A 15,445-nucleotide genomic window follows, 5' to 3' on the forward strand; every position below is an offset into this window, starting at 1 on the left:
ATCAGTATGGTTGCATGAATTATATACTGCTAAGACATAAACACACGCATACACACACACACAAACACACACACAATATGCAGGCATACGCCAACATGCAAACACAAAGGAGATCAATATATTTTTTAAAAAACAGTATAGATTCTTTACTTATGCATTGCATATTTGCATCTGCATAGTTTAATCAATACAGGAAACCAAACCTGTGAAAAATAAAGCAAACAAAAAGCTGAATTTGCATCACTTACTTTTCTTTTACATGACAGTCAGTCTGACATATTACAATACTCAAATTCAAATGGATTGTATGCTACCCCACAAATACAATTAAAGAAGAAAAAAAAACGAAAAGAAAGAAAAAGAAGAAGAAAAAAAAATAAAAGGATTCTGTTTTCTGCCTCTGTTGAATTACAAAAGAAAAGAAAAGAAAAGAAATCTCCCACCAAGCGTGTTACAATAATTCTCATGGGCATATGAAACAATAACCACAAAACCCCAAACTACCAATGCAAAACTTGATTAAAAAACAAACAAAACAAAAACAAAAACCCAGCTCCTTTCTGTTTTCTTCTTGTGATAATCTTGCATGGCATCTCCCATGTTCACAAGTGCAGTAGATCAACAAGTGGGCTTTTATGAGTGTTACCTTGTCTTACAATTCCACCTATGCTGGTCACAAGCCCAGATGCAAAAGCTGGAGGGTTGGTTTCAGGTTCAGTTTCAGTTTCTCAAGGAGGCGTCACTGCGTTTGGACAAAAGTCATACACATACGCTATACCACATACGCTAGGCAGATGCCTGGACAGCAGCACTAACCCAATGCACTTGTCAGGCCTTGAGTGCATGCTTATATATCTGTGTACCTATCAGAGTGGATTTCATTTTACGTAATTTTGCCAGAGGACAGCACTCTCATTGCCATGGGTTCTTTTTCAGTGTGCCAAGAATATGCTGCACACGAGACCTCAGTTTATCATCTCATCTGAAAGACTAGACGCTCAGTTTGATTTTCCAGTCAAGCTTGGGAGAAAGGGCATGAGCAGGATTTTCTTCTTCTTCTTCTGTGTTCGTGGGCTGCAACTCCCACGTTCACTCGTATGTACATGAGTGGGCTTTTACGTCTATGACCGTTTTTACCCCGCCATGTAGGCAGCCATACTCCGTTTTCGGGGGTGTGCATGCTGGGTATGTTCGAACGCTGACATGGATTACAGGATCTTTAACGTGATCTTCTGCTTGCATATACACACGAAGGGGGTTCAGGCACTAGCAGGTCTGCACATATGTTGACCTGGGAGATCATAAAAATCTCCACCCTTCACCCACCAGGTGCCGTCACCGTGATTCGAACCTGGGACCCTTAGATTGACAGTCCAACGCTTTAACCACTCGGCTATTGCGCCCGTCATGAGCAGGATTTGAACCCACACCCTCACGGACTGTCAATATTGGCAGCTGAACTTCTTAACCATTCTACCACCTTCCTCCTACATGACATAGGGCTACAGCGACCTCTCACTGTAAAACACAAAATCACTGCAACAAAAACACCAACAAGAACGTCATACAAAAAGAACAAAAAACGTACCTTACCTTACTGGCAGCCATACTCCGTTTTCCAGGTGGGTATGTTCATGCTTCCATAACCCACTTAACATTGACACATGTATACTTGACCATCTGCATGCATGTACACATAATGGGGTTATTACAGAGGTTGACAGTGCAGTCCAAAATTTCAGTGATATTTGGCTTTTGTCCCTGAACTGTGAGACTGAACAGCCATTGATTTTGTTTATCATGTTTGATATACATTTAGTTGAATTCATCAATATGCCATAGAATTATCATTCATTTATCTCCAAAATGGATAAGCTACAGATGAAGATTTCACATTCAAATGCATGAGGTTTGCAAGATAAGCTTAAACATATTTCGATTTTTCATGATCAAAACGGCATAAAGTTGACAGTATCTGTCGGCAGAAAGCACTGTTAATGGTTAAAGATAAACCTGTTTGGGAAAAAACAGAGGGATGGGATATTTTTCTTTTTACCTTTCAATTTTGCATTAAAAAAAATAATATTAACAATTAGAGCAAGGATCCCACTCTCTATATTCCTCCCATCAGATCAAAGCACTGGGATATTCAGTTTTTCCTCCTTGTTCTTTCTTCTGTCAGCATGATATCAAAAGCAAATATCACTTACGGTTCTTCTTTTCTGGAAACAAAATACAAACTTAGCTCCACTTCCCCATTCCATAGATTTTTTTAAATTAAAAATTTTTTTTTGTTACCACAAATCTACAAACCTGTTCCCGTTCAGAAGTTAGTGTGACACACCCTGTGTGACAGGTGGGAAGGTGAAGCTATAAGCATTCCTCTTCTTCATTAACTGTCATCATCCATCTGTCTCACACAGAAAATGATGCTCTTCATCTCTGGAACCATTCAAGAAATCCCATAACCATGTGTTCAGTGAATCTTATAAACAACTGTTTGTGTCAATTCATCTTTCTAGTCTCTGCGCTTGCCCATATGTGTTGATGTTTGTGTGTGTGTGCGCGTGCATGTATGTGTCCCTGTGTGTGTGTGCGTGTGTGTGTGCATGCATGCACGCACGTGCATGCATGTAAGCATGTGTTTGTGTGTGCGAAAAGGAGAGGAGGGGAAGGGAGAGAGAGGAGAGGGGAAAGGGAGATGAACACACGAACACACGCACAAATGAATGCCACGAGCCGTGACAATTATTATTATTATTATTACTACTACTACATTTTTCTATATTATAATTATTATTTATTTATTTATGTAAGCTTATCTATTATTTATTCCCCCCTTTTTTCTTTTTCTTTTTTCTCAAGGCCTGACTAAGCGTGTTGGGTTACGCTGCTGGTCAGGCATCTGCTTGGCAGATGTGGTGTAGCGTATATGGTTTTGTCAAAACGCAGTGACGCCTCCTTGAGCTACTGAAACTGAAACTTGTGTGTGCGATGGTGAGACCTGCTAAGGTTGTGGTTCCCAAAGATGCTATGAATTTTCTAATGGCTGTGGGGGTTTCCCTGTCAGAAGTTGTTTTCGTGTGAGGGTGACAGGCTATCTGTGTAACAGTTTGACAGCATGGAGATGTCCAGAGGTTCACAAAAGACATTCTGTAGGTTTTGCCAATGTAGGATTCGTGGCACTGAGGTCAGCTGATAATAATAGTCCTTTACACCTTTGACAAAAGACACTTACATCTGAGGTAGATAGAAACAATGCCTGATATCTTTAACAGCAAGAATCAGAGTGAAAGACTGAAGTCAAAACATAAAGGAGCTGCAAATCCACTCATTTTGTGAACAAATGAACCCGAAAAGGAAACAGCAAGTAAGACAAAACAGTCAAATTAAAACTGTTCTGTCAAAAACAGAAAAAAAGTAAATAACAGGAAACTGATACTAACTGAAAATCTCATCAGAATGGAAATCCTTCCTGCAGTGAGCAAAATGTAGTCATGTGCAATACTGCTCATCCAGGGACAGCGAAACATTTACTGCGATAAATTATACACTTTTTTTTTTTCCTCCAGTAGAAACTATATATATAATAACATACATACATACATAAATACATACATACATACATACATAGAAAGATAGACAGATAGATAGACAAACAGACAGACAGACAGACAGACAGATAGATAGATAGATAGATAGATAAACAGTCTGAGAAGGCACAATCTTTTTGAAGAAGAGACAGCAGAAATTAATAAGAACAATAATCTGTTTTATACAGCGCTATAATACAAGCAGAAACAAACTCAAAGTGCTTTACAAATCTGATACTTGAAATAATTGAGTAAACACATACAGTAAAACAGATAAATATATGTAAAAAATTCATAAAAGTATTTAAACATATTCATTGATTATACACAGGCACAGCTGACAAGACCAACGTGTATATATCCTGAATGCAACAACTATCACACTTCGTCATACATACACAACAACTTAAGTAAACAAAAATGTGAAATAAGAGCAATCACAGTTAAAATGGATATATATGTACTGAAGAAGGATGAATATAACTGTTTTAAAAATCAAAATTAAAAAACAGATATCTTTTTCTTTTTTCGATAAGTTATAACAGATATCTTTTTTTAAGATGAGTCTTCAGCTTGTCTGAGAGCAAAGGGCAGAGAGAGTTCCAAGTTGTTGGATCAAAGACAGAGAAAGGAAATTTTCTATCTAAAATTACGTTTAAATAACATACTTACCGTGACCCAACTAGTGCAGAATCCGGCAGGGGTCTGACATTCCTGTCCTGTGCAAACTACTATCCGTCTATGTGGAGAAAACGAAAGTACTATGGCCGATAACCTCCCGGAAGTAGGTAACCTCCCCTTTGTCCCCCTGGCTAGCAGCCATCATGACTCCTGTACCTGTGCTCCTCATACGGCTAAGTTTTTTTCTTATTTTCTGTCTGTCTGTCGATTCTCTGGCGTTCTTGTTCGTTGTCAAATGATGTCTCCAACCAGGTTACATAATTATGTAGCTCGATTGGGCGATCGCGCTAAAATTAAGGAATGACCTTTTTCCACAGGGGTTTAGGAGGCATCGGGGAACAGTTGGCTGGGTGGAGTCCAGATATCTTAATGGTCTGTTAGGCAAGTGTGGGTTGAGAAGCTCAGAGAGATATGAGGGCGCTGTGTCACAGCTGAGGCAGTGAAAACAGAGTGACAACTTTGTATTCAATTCTGGCTTGAACAGGCAGCCAGTGAAGTGTCCGGAGAAGAGCTGTAGCACTCCTGTTCCATAACTTTTTGAAAATGAGTTGAGCTGCACTATTCTGTATTTTCTGGGGCTTACACACACACACACACACATATATATTTAAAAGGAAATTTTCTATCTAAAATCACGTTTAAATAACATACTTACCATGACCCAACTAGTGCAGACTCCGGCAGGGGTCTGACATTCCTGCTGGTCTATATTTAAACATTCTTTTTAGTAATCCAGGAAGCATAATTCAATTCTCCAGGTAACATTAATTGTGTGCGCTGCGCAAGAACTTAATCATCGACACACTCTTGTACGTTTTAATGTTTGATGACTGAGACTTAATTAGTATCGGCCGTGGCTACTTTCGTTTTCTCCGCATAGGCGGGTAGTAGTTTGCACAGGACAGGAATCAGACCCCTGCCGGAGTCTGCACTAGTGGGTCACGGTTAAGTACGTGTATTTAAATTGGAGCTTATATAGTCTGTCATTCAGGAGGCCAGCTAAGAGAGAGTCACAATAGTCAAAGCAAGACAGAATGAAGATAACGACCAGTTTGTTGGCAGCATCAGTAGACCGGAAGATTTGAAAGTTTGGAATTTCAGAATGAATGACAGAGCCGTGCAGCTGAGAACTGTCAGCAAACAGGTGATAACGAGACACAGACTGCTGGATGATCAAAACTTAGATGATGTGTATACATTGTGAAAAGTATGGGTCCTAGCAGAGAACCTTGTAGTACCCCATATTTCAGTACAGATGGAACAGAGTGGTTTCCATTCAAAAGGACAGACTGTGTGCGACTTGATTAGCAGGACTCAAACTATGTCTCACCAACACAAAAACAGCACCTCCTTTTCAGAGGCCCTAATCCACTTCAGGTGAATCACACCGTGACAGAGTTGATAAACTTGATATGTATTCTTCTGCCTGCAACAAGATAAAATGCATAGTTACAGAGTTGATAAACTTGATATGTTTTGTTCGTGCTGCAACACGTCTGTTTCCAAACAGTCTGTTGGGAAGGGATCCGTTTTGGGACTTGCAGGAATCCCCCACCTGTGACTCTGGTCTCCTTCAGTCTGATCCCCTGCGTCAGGTTTAGAGACGTAGGGTGGAGCATGCTTGTGGCGGTTGTTGCGATGTTTCTTCATGTTGCCCATGGTCTGAAACCCTCGCTTGCATACGTCACAGATGTACGGCTTGTCCCCCGAGTGGGTTCTCAAATGCACCTTCAGCTCCGAGTTGCTGGCGAAGTTCTTCTCACACTCGGAGCATCTGAACGGTCTGAAGCCTGTGTGTTTCTGCATGTGTCTCTTGAGCGTGCTGTTGCTGCCAAAGGCGGCGCCGCACACCGTGCAGATGACGTTGCGGATGTTGAAGTGAGTTTTCTTGTGGGATCGCAGATCCACCTGTCTGAAGAACGACTTGCGGCAGATGTCACAGGAAAAGGGGCGGAGCCCTGTGTGGATCATCCTGTGTGTCTCCAGTATGCCTTTCTGCCGGAATGAGGCCCCGCACTTCTCACACAGGTACGGACGACTGCCTGTGTGGCTCTGCATGTGGACCTGCAGGTGACCCTTCACCACAAAACTGGCCTTGCACACACTGCAGCTGAAGGGGCGCTCGTAGGTGTGCACTTTGCGGCGGTGGACTATGACCATACCCCTCTGTCGGAATGCCTCACCGCACTCCTCGCACTTGTAGGGCCGGTCGTCAGTGTGGATACGCATGTGCTGATGCAGGGTCGTGGAGCGGGCAAACGATTTGCCGCATGTTTCACAACTGAACGGCCGTTCCCCTGTGTGTTTGCGGCTGTGAGCTATGAGATTGCCTCTGGAGCGGAAAGCGGCAGGACAGTGTTCACATTTGTGAGGTTTCCTGTCCTTCCTATGGCGGCACTCATGGTCATGGAAAACAGAACGATCCTTGAAAGCCATGGAACAGACAGAACATTTGTACACTTTGCCTTCCGTTTCTCCATCTTCTGACATTTTGGGAAGAGATTCTATCCTGGGTCGGCCTTTCCTTTTCTTGATGACTAGTTCTTCTTCTACTGTTTGGTTGTCTTGTAGGTGTGATTCCACTTTTTCTCTTGTTCTAATGGCACTGACCTTCTTCCTCTTCTTGCCTGCTGTCTTCTTGGGCAGAGCTGCACTGTTGTGGTTCTTGCTTTCTGACACTTTTTGCTTTCCTGTTTCGACTGAGGACAGTAATCCTTTCTTTCCAAGGCTTTTCACAGAGTTTTCTAAGACAATATCAAAACGTTGCGCCAAACGACCATCAGACGTTTTCTCATCAGTATTCTGTGACACCGAAAAAATGCCCCCTGGTTGTTGTTTAAACATCCTGCAATCTTTGGTGAAACTGGAAAACGATGCTATTGTAGAACTCCCCTTACTTTCCTGTGATGTACAGTCGTGTGCACAGATGGGTTCAGCCAGTAAAAGACTGCCATCTGATTGACGGACTGCTGAGGTGACGTCACTATCCCCATCATGTTCCCAATGGTGAATATCACTGCCGCTGTCATCACACGCCGTGCTTGGTAAGGCGTTTTCTTCGTACTTGTTTTGTGCAGGGTTACAGGTGAGACAGACCAGTGTCAGGGGAGTCTGGCAGCATGAGCACAGGTGAGATGCTCCTGATGCTTTGGTTCTGGACTCTTCGTACCTGAACAAAACAAAGACACGGGTCCTCTTTCAAAAAGACGTGTTGAAATTACATTTAAGACTGTGGCATAAAGCGCTAAAGTATGCTTTAATCTGCACAACCTTTCCAATTTTTAATTCATTTCCCTTTTATTTGTTATTTTATTATATTATTATTTTTGTTTTATTTTATTCAATTATATTTTATTTTATTTATTCTTTTTTAATTTTTTTTTTTTTTTTTTCTCAAGGCCTGACTAAGCACGTTGGGTTACGCTGCTGGTCAGACATCTGCTTGACAGATGTGGTGTAACATATATGGATTTGTCCGAACGCAGTGACGCCTCCTTGAGCTACTGATACAGTAACAGCAACAAGAGAACAGCAACCATAGTTTTTTTTTTATTAGTTAATTATAAGTGATGATAAAGCTCCTGACTGATCCATCAGTATTGTTATTTCCATCTCTGTGTCCTATGTATGTGATCAAGGCAAACTGTTTAGATTGTAACCAAAGCAAGTGAAGGTTCATTTTGTCCTGGGGAGGCCTTATCAGGCTTGCTATCAATGATCACCGTGCTCCACACACGCAAAAAAGTCTATGTGGAAAGCGTTACTGACCTTACTGCATTCATCTTCAGCCTGACCTTTTTTATGTGCAGACTTATTCATGCAAGAAACATGACAGCAGCGGATGTGAGCAATTCAGGTTCTGGTGAAGATATTGTTACAGTATTGTACTGAACTGTACTGTTCTGTACTGTACTGTACTGTACTGTAATGCACTGTACTGCGCTGCACTGTACTGTTCCGAATTCTATTGTATTATATTAATTGTATTGTATTGTATTACACAAGAGGAAGGTGGCAGAATGGTTAAGACGCTCAGCTGCCAATACAGAGAGTCCGTGAGGGTGTGGGTTCGAATCCCGCTCTCGCCCTTTCTCCTAAGTTTGACTGGAAAATCAAACTGAGCGTCTAGTCTTTCGGATGAGACGATAAACCGAGGTCCCGTGTGCAGCACGCACTTGGCGCACTGAAAAAGAACCCATGGCAACAAGAGTGTTGTCCTCTGGCGAAATTACGTAAAATGAAATCCACTTTCATAGGTACACAAATATGTAAGCATGCACTCAAGGCCTGACTAAGCGCGTTGGGTTATGCTGCTGGTCAGGCATCTGCTCAACAGATGTGGTGTAGCGTGTATGGATTTGTCCGAACGCAGTGACGCCTCCTTGAGAAAGTGAAACTGAAGTGAAACTGAAACTGTATTACACTGTGTGGTATTGTACCGGACTGTACTGCATTGCATTGTGCTGTACTGTATTTTATTGTACTGTACTGTATTGTATTATACGGTAATGTATTGTATTGTATTGTATTGTATTGTATTGTACTGTACTGCACTATATTGTACTGTACTGCATTATACTGTACTGTATTGTATTGTACTGTGCTGTACTGAACTGTACTGTACTGCATTGTTATACTTGCACCAAATTCTATTGTATTATGTTAATTGTATTGTATTACACTGTATTGTATTGTACTGGACTGTACTGCATTGTATCGTGCTGTACTGTATTTTATTGTATTGTATTATACGGTATTGTATTGTATTGTACTGCACTGTATTGAATTGTATTGTACTGTACTGCATTATACTGTACTGTACTGTACTGTATTGTATTGTGTTGTATTGTACTGTACTGTATTGTACTGTACTGTACTGCATTGTTATACTTCCGCCACAACTTATTTCTCTGCATGGAATCCAGGCTGCTCTCCCTGGGAAGAGTTCATTAGTCCCCCAATTTTCATAAGAAAAGGTTTCTATCTGTCTAAAAGAGTGTGTCTTTTCCTATCACTGTGAATAAACAATTACATACAAAATATGCTTGTAAGAAAACAGACATAAATATTACTATTGTCAAAACAAATACACACAAAATATAACATTCTAGTGAAAAGTAGGCATAAAAATTTGTATTTTCAAAACAAATGAATTCAAGAAATGCACAAAAAAATAAATATTATTGTGATACATTGATCTGAAGTTAAGAAGTATGAGGTTTTCAAAACTGTTTGATCTAAGAAATAATAAACCATTCTTGCAAAATTAAGACATGGAAATTTAATCAATACTTGCATCAGTATTTTCAGAACCATATACAAAAACAGATAGGAAATCAAAAAGCATTTGTTTTCCAAAACTGTTTGATTTAAGAAATACTTATAGAATTTTAAAAAAATTGTGAAATGCAGATACAGAAATTTGATACAGACTTGCACCAGTATTTTCAGAATCATATACAAAAATAAAAATATTCCCATGAACTATGTATGGATTAAGATATGAAATCAATCAACACTTGCATTAGCAATTTCTCAAACCAATCAATATAAAGAAATACACAATCAATCAACACTTGCATTAGCAATTTCTCAAACCAATCAATATAAAGAAATACACTTATCCCCAGTCTATAAGTTTCAGAAATCACCACAAATCTGACAAAACTTTATTTCTTTTTTTTGTGTTTAACAGTCAGGAAACACTTCTATTATCATTATTATTATCACTATTAATAGTAGCAGTAGCTGTAGTAGTAATAGCAGTAGTTGTAGCAGTATAATTCTGAATTTCACTGTCAAAACATCAGCGACAGCACTGCACCTGCTAAGAAGAAAGTCAGCAATCTGTGAATCAGAAGAAAGGTCCTGGTCAATGCCCGTCTGTCGCCATCGCTGAAGGAGATCGCTGTCAATCACCGTCACATGACCCTGACATGGAGGAGTCTGCCTCTCACACGCCACCTCAGCCTACAACGTTCGAAAGTGGATGACGCTTGTGTGAAACTTTCCATGATAAACAAGCATTGAAGAGCTTTTTTTTTTCTCCTCTCTTTTTTTTTTTTTCAGTGTCAAAGGTTAATCTACCTTTGGCGGTAAAATATTCAACTGTGTTGATCATTAATGTTATTCTTACTGGTGATGGCACTCTGATGAACATTATAAAAAAAATAAAAATAAAAAAAAAGAAGAAGAAGAAGAAGAAGAAAAGAAATCAATGGTTAATCTAATTTGGCAGAAATGAATCTATACCCCTACATCATGTGATATTTCAATCATTAATGTCATTCTTACTGGTGGAGGCAATATGAACCATCTTACAATGAACCAGTGATTAAATTTATTCTTGCTAGATATTTCAAAAACTATCTAAACAAAGAGAATGAAAAAGCCACACTTTACCAAATAAATACACATACAAACAATTGAACAAGCAAACTAATGAGCAAGAAATTAAAAAGGAAACACAAACATTGTTCTGACAGTATTTTTGTGATAATGTATTCACTAAACTTTATCACAGATTATGGAACTTGCTAACTGAAACAGCACTTTCTGTTTGTAGAGCAGTTTACAGTTCATCTTAATATGATCAAATCAATCAACTAATTATACAATGCTCCAGGTGGGTAAACATGATCAAAGAACATCTTGTACTGTATTCTGTGTGTGTGTAGTAGTAGTAGTAGTAGTAGTAGTAGTAGTCTTCAGTTTAACGTCTTCCACTTTAAGTGATATTAGACACACACACACACACACACACACACACACACACACACAAAATATATATATATATATATATATTGTGTGTGTGTGTGTGTGTGTGTGTGTGTGTGTGCATATACTTGCATGTGTATGTGTGTGTATACACATGCACATTCATGTGTGTGTGTGTGTGTGTCTGTGTGTGTGTGTGTGTGTGTGTGTGTGTGTGTGTGCTATAATTTTCATGTAAGCATACATGATCAGGACACAGACAAAAGTAAGACACGACATGTTTTGATACAACACTAACAATGCAGACCACAGAGAAGTGCACTCAGTTAAAAATATTCCTTGCACAGGACTCTAACAAAACTATGCCCCATTGGTTCCTTGCACAGGACTCTAACAAAACTATGCCCCAATGGTCTGCTAGAATACTGAACAAGAGAGGGAAGCTGTCAAAGAAAAAGGAGCCAACCCAACGACTTGCCTGACTCTGACAACTGAAGCTGGCATGATGAGCCCTTTCCTGCCTCACGGAATAATCTGACGTAACGGCCGATGATTCTCCTTCCCCCAGTGAAGCCATGTTTGGATGTCAGGTATGGTTTGAGGCTGAGGTTTGATCTCTTGTTCACGCTGTCTGGTCCCAGCTCATCAAGACTGATACAAGACTTCCTGAGGGTTTTTCTTCATCGTCAGTTGTATGCAGCAAGCCAGAGCAGACTGTCAGCAGTCCTCTGTCTGCCGAGTTCTGTTTCACCTGCATGGCAACAAGCCACGACTGAGGTGCTTGATCTGTCTGATGAGAACGACTTGGTCAAGGGCCCAAGGTCCTTCATGAATTCTCTCCCCCTCTCAGAGTTAATCATGTTTCAGTCCACCTCTCTGGTGAAACAAAATTGAAAGAACCATGACATATATATATATATAATAATGGATACTTATATAGCACACTATCCAGAAATCTGCTCTGGGTGCTTTACAAAAACGCTTTTGTTAACATAAAACATTATATCTATGTTACATACACACACCAAAATGTGACTACACACACACACACACACACACACACTGCATACATACATTTTAACATACATGTGTATCTAACAGCTACCCTAACACATACTCACACATAGGCAGGCACAAACTTACATAAACACATGCACACACAATACACATTCATATACATGCATGTAGTTATGTACACATACATATGTATACACACATAGTCAAGCACAGCTAACGCAAAGGAAGTGGACCTGCCACAACTGAACTTATTGCTGAGGGAAAAGGTGAGTTTTGAGACGAGAATCAGAATAACGGAGGTTATCAGGGAGCTTGTTAGGACATATGGAAATGTTTAAAGGTACAAACTGGGATTTAATAAATGAGACTGAAATAATCTGATTCAGGCATTGTACTCAACTAACGTCCATTCTTATTAAAAATACTTAATTATTTGCAAGGAATATTGAAGGGTTGCTCTGCCCCTCTATTTCTCATTATACATGTTGTTTGTGCATGGGCACATGCGTGGATTCTGTGTCTCAGGACCTGTATGTGTGTGTGAATGCACATGATGTGTGTGCGTGTGTGGATGGATATGTGTATGTATGTATGTTTGTTTTTTTCTTCTTAAAAAAATATTCTTTTAAAAATATTTGTACATGAACTATACAATTTTCTGATGACTGATTTGGTCAGTGGTGAATATCTTCGTGTTTCCATTACCCTCCGAAAGCCGCATGATCCTAAACGTGCATACTTTTTTTTTATTCATGCATATATTATAGACGAATGGGATTCAGGTTGTAGCACTCGTAGCACTAGCTGCAGGCCTGCACATCATGTTGACTTGGAGGATCGGAAAAAATGTCCACCCCTTCCCCACACCCACCAGTTGCGCCACAACATGGGTTTGAACCCCAGAACCTCACACGAGAGTTCTGTGCTTTGACCATAGGAATGTCGCGCTTGCTTGCATGTGTGTGTGTGTGTGTGTGTGTGTGTGTGTGTGTGCAATAGTTACAGAACTTTGGCAGTAACAGATGCAAACCTAGTCGTACCATAAACAGAGGTGAAAGAAATCAAGGATCCTCTGATGGTGTGGTGTTCCAAGACCCTGAAAGCCTTAGTATTATTCAAAAAACAAGACCAAAAAAAGAAATAAAAGGTTCGTTTACATTGCAGTCAATTAAGTACCAATCAAAACATTGGCAGCAGAAAAAGTGTGATGCAGTCATAACACTTTGAACACATCATCCAATTACCGGAAGTGATGACAAATCTATGCAAGAGTAACCGTTCCTTACCTAGTTTCGATCTTGTCATTGGTTTTGTTATCACAACAAGGTGATATTACACACGCACACATTCATTCATTTCAGTACACCCACATCCACACACTGGATCTTTATCAACGAAAAGCGAAGCACACAAACACTGCACGGATCATGGGAGACTCTACATCACGTCTAGACAGCGAGTTGGCGTAAAAAATCCAATCGACGAAGAAGCACTCTCTCACTCTCAGGATTAGGATCAGGATCGATATTGCAAGACCAGTCTGGCCATCGTCACAACAGATCTGGGAGAGCGCATGTTAAAAAAAGAAAGGAAATAAAAGCTGTAAACGGTGGGAAACAGCAGCTGGCAGGGAACTTCTGATGGCTGCCTTAGATGCTGCGGTAGTCCATGTACAGATAACTGAGTTCTTAAATAACTAGTCTGTTTCTTTACTTTACTTTACTTTACTTTACTGTGTCAGCGGTGTAGGTCCCTGTAGACCTGTACGCTGGTCTGGGTATTTACCACACTGCATGCATGGTTGGAGGCTAAGGGCAGTTATTCCTGGCATTTCGGGTGATAGACGGATGGTTCGTTTCTCCAGTGGTTATCTAGCCTGTTCTTAAAAGTATTGACTGTTTGTGCAGTGACTACCTCATCTGGGAGACTGTTCCATGTTGAAATGATTCTGTTTGAGAAGTAGTTTGCCCTAAGGTTGAGTCTACTGCATGTCTTCTTCAGTTTGAGTGAATGCCCTCTGAGTTGTCTCTGCTGATTGTCTGCTTTTGTCAGGGGTGGCCTATCAGTCTTGTACATTTTGTGAATGTATTTGAAGCCTTCAATCATGTCCCCCCGCAATCTTCTGTGTTCCAGTGTGGGCAGTTTGAATGAAATCGCAAAACCATTGCCTTTTTTGACTGTTCTTCTTTTTACAGTGTTGCCTGTGTCACGATCCTTGTAGGTTGTTTGTCTGGATCTTCTGCTGGTCTTACTGGCAGGTGTCAGGAATTTCCTGGTGGTAGAGCTGAAATTAGTTGAAAAATTAATCTTGTACAGGGTGGTGAGGTGGATGATTTTGTGTTGATCCTCCAGGAGTGTTCGTCTCAGCTCTTGTAGCATATGAGTATGATATATATATATATCCTGCGTCCCTTGACCTGTAGTCCCTAGTGCTGAACTGGGCGGCCTTGAGCCTTTCAATGTTTCTTATCAGGTAGGGGTCCCACACCACTGCACCATACTCCAGAGCAGGGCAGACGAGAGATAAAGGCCATCCATTGACTCTCTGCAGAGATGTTCCTCAGCTTTCGTCTCAGCAAGCTGAGTGTGTAGTTGGCTCTTTTACAGATGTTGGACACGAGGCCAGTCCATTTCTAGGTCATTTGCAATCTGTACTCCCAGGTAGAGGTTCTATTGAAAACAGTTTAATACTACCCCATTCAGTTGGAAAAAGTTAAGTGATTTGCTTTTGCTGGATAGGATGTACATTTATGAGCACTGACTCACATTCTCCTATCTCTTGCCCATGCTTCTAGGATGTCCAGGTCTTTCTGTAGGGTGATGTGGTCATGGAAGGAGTGAATGTCCTGATACAGAAGGCAGTCATTTGCAAAGTGACATACTGTTGATATCACAGATTGCGGCAGATTGTTTATATAGCACAGAGTGAAGGACCTAGGGCTGTATCTTGGGGGACACCTGATAACACTTCTGTTTTCTTTGATTTCTCTCCCTCAAGAAGCACCCCTGATCATTTTCCATCAGGTCAGGAAGTTCTTGATCCAGTCATGGATGAGTTCTCTGATCCCATAGTGGTTCAGCTTATGAAGCCTAATTTGTGGTACAGTATCAAAGGCCTTACTGAAATCCATGGCGCATGGCTCTCTCAGAGCAAATGATTAGGACTGGTTGGTCAATCTATTGCTGCAGCTAGTGCTTTAAAAGAAGCAGAATTTGCCAATGGGGGAAATATTTTGACTGCTGATTGACTTAGGAATTAGAGACAGACGCCTGACCTCCAGTGACAACACTTTATGTCAGATCTATCAATGTGTGTTTGGAGACAGATCTGTCCTTGTGTATGGCAATTTATTGTTTACTTTTGTGCCTGTGTCAGCATTACTTGTGGTGTGGAAAAAGCAAGATATGCATTGAATATAAATCATAATTATCTATGC

The 15,445-nt window shown here is 40.4% G+C and overlaps 1 protein-coding gene across 2 annotated transcripts; it reads right to left on the reverse strand.

Annotated features, from left to right (window-relative positions):
- Window positions 1-143: 143 nt before the first annotated feature.
- On the reverse strand, window positions 144-13,260 carry LOC143275616 (uncharacterized). 2 transcript variants are annotated; one of them, XM_076579856.1, is made up of 4 exons: window positions 13,166-13,260; window positions 11,470-11,867; window positions 10,099-10,244; window positions 144-7,443 (listed from the first exon to the last, which is right to left on the reverse strand). In XM_076579856.1, exons 2-4 carry the CDS (start codon window positions 11,566-11,568, stop codon window positions 5,724-5,726), a joined length of 1,965 nt encoding a protein of 654 aa, XP_076435971.1. In that variant the 5' UTR covers window positions 11,569-11,867; window positions 13,166-13,260; the 3' UTR covers window positions 144-5,723. The 2 variants fall into 2 exon arrangements, with proteins under 2 accessions (XP_076435971.1, XP_076435970.1); XM_076579855.1 differs by having other exon boundaries at window positions 13,049-13,240.
- Between the last annotated feature and the right edge of the window lie 2,185 nt (window positions 13,261-15,445).

Source organism: Babylonia areolata, chromosome 30 (genome assembly GCF_041734735.1).
Source record: "Babylonia areolata isolate BAREFJ2019XMU chromosome 30, ASM4173473v1, whole genome shotgun sequence".
NCBI lineage: Eukaryota > Metazoa > Mollusca > Gastropoda > Neogastropoda > Buccinidae > Babylonia > Babylonia areolata.